The following is a 1966-nucleotide window of genomic DNA, read 5'->3' as shown; positions in this document are numbered from 1 at the left end:
AGTGATGATGAGCATTTTTTCATATGTTTGTTGGCCTCACTTATGTCTTCTTTTTTAAAGTGTCTGTCATATCCTTTGCCCACTTTTGAATGGGCTTGTTTTTTTCTTGTAAATCTGCTTTAGTTCTTTGTAAATTTTGGATATCAGCCCTTTGTCAGATGGGTAAACTGCAACCATTTTAAAGAGGAAGAAGCAGCAGAAATAATTCCTTCTGAAGAAGGTGGGACAGAAGCTGTATTATGATCATGCTTATAAACATAAAGATTTATCAATTGAGTGTAACTAGTTTCTTCTAAATTTTTCTGCTTTTCACTGTTATCTAAAGTCAAGATGGTTGATAGATATAATGAGTGGAACACAACTTATGTGAAACTTCATATCTACAAATATCATCTAGTGTCGTTGTTAACCCTTCCTGCTGAGATACGTGCTATAAAATAAAAGTAGATGCCTGGTAAAGATAGGGGAAAGGCCTTATGGGTTATAACTATCAGCTAAAGTGAGGATTTTTTACTCTGCGTGGAGTACAGCTAGGATCTTCCTTTAGCCCCAGTAATTTGGAGGTGGCAGAAGCTGTATGTAATCCTGGGCTATAGCTCAGCATTACCGCAGCTTGTTACATAGGAATATAATGTGCTTGGTAAACGTATTCTTTTAGGCTGAAACTAGATGATTATGAAGCATAGTATCTTGCTGGTAAACCTTTGCCCTTGTTGGTGCTGTTGTTTCTCCTTTCCCCCAGTTTTGCCCTCATGCAGAATTCAGTTATTTATTTGTTCTTTGGGCTTTCATTGTGCTTTGATCATTTCTTCCCAGCTCGCTCCCTTCCAGCTTCAATTTATCCTTCTAGGCCAGGTCCCATTTTGCTAAAAGCCCTTTCCTGATAATCCCTTCCCTAATGTCTTTTGTACTTATTTTAGCATTGTGGAGGAAGAGAGGGGAAACCTGGTTATTTTGTTATTCAGGTGAGCCTTCAGTTAGTTGAAGATTATATATTTCAAATGTCACTAGTTGTAAATGTCAAAACACTCTATAGACAGAAAAAAAAAAGTCTTATTACTCTGGACACAGTTGGAGCAATGCCTGTTTGAATCAAGTCCTTCCTCCCCTCAATAAACATTGTGATTAATGCAAAGTACCTAACTCCACTGATTTTTTTTCCCCTCACTTTTTAGGATTATGGCTGCTGTTCCTCAAAATAATCTACAAGAGCAGCTGGAACGTCACTCAGCCAGAACACTTAATAATAAATTAAGTCTTTCCAAACCAAAATTTTCGTAAGTGTTTTGATCGGTTTGCTGTCATATAGGCACTAACTTACCATATTGTACACATGCGCTATCTTCTCTTTAAAGTCTCTCATTTTACAAATGAGGAAATGAAACTGAGGGATTCATTGATTTTCCCACTTTGCCAGTTAATGGTAGCGTATGTTTTAGCAGCACCAGGTAATAGATTGTGTCTCACCTTTGCCTGGTTCCTGATACATAATATTTGCTCAATAAAGATTTGTTGAGCAAATGAATACTTAATCTTGTAAATTTGGGCAAATAAGTGTTTCTTAAGTATTTTAATATAATTTTATATCCTTTGCAAGAACAGTTTATAAGTGAACTACAGCTCCCCAGTTCTGCTTCTTCTCTATGCTGTACTCCAGACTCCTTCTAATGATATTGAATAATAATTTGTTATATGCGATGCCCTTACCAGGCTGTAGACTCTGTTCTGGATGCCTGACTTTGAAGTCACCACTGACTTTCTGATCATTAAATCCAGCAGACAGCCATGATTCCCACCTCTTTTACTTGTCCTGCAGATTTTAACAGAACTAGCAGTTTTTAACTATTTTTCCCCTTGAAATTTTTATCAGAGTAACAAAAAGTAGCCACGTTTTAGTCTCTTCCCTTTTTCTTTATCTGTTTTTTGTTTGTTTTGTTTTTCTTTTCTTTTTTTTTTTTTTTTTTTT

The 1966-nt window shown here is 36.1% G+C and overlaps 1 protein-coding gene across 4 annotated transcripts in view; it reads left to right on the top strand.

Moving 5' to 3' along the window:
- BLM (BLM RecQ like helicase) overlaps positions 1 to 1966 on the top strand; it is a 93977-nt gene that overhangs the window by 24140 nt on the left and 67871 nt on the right. For all 4 annotated transcript variants that reach the window (XM_037730506.1, XM_017506104.2, XM_017506103.2 and 1 more), the window contains one exon: positions 1176 to 1277. In XM_037730506.1, the coding sequence (XP_037586434.1) occupies positions 1180 to 1277 (98 nt within the window). In that variant the 5' untranslated portion in view covers positions 1176 to 1179. The remainder of the gene's footprint in view (positions 1 to 1175; positions 1278 to 1966) is intronic.

This window comes from Cebus imitator, unplaced genomic scaffold (assembly GCF_001604975.1).
Source record: "Cebus imitator isolate Cc_AM_T3 unplaced genomic scaffold, Cebus_imitator-1.0 Scaffold348, whole genome shotgun sequence".
Taxonomy (NCBI): Eukaryota; Metazoa; Chordata; class Mammalia; order Primates; family Cebidae; genus Cebus; species Cebus imitator.
The sequence above is the reverse complement of the archived record's forward strand: the minus strand, read 5'-3'. Positions and strand labels throughout refer to the sequence as shown.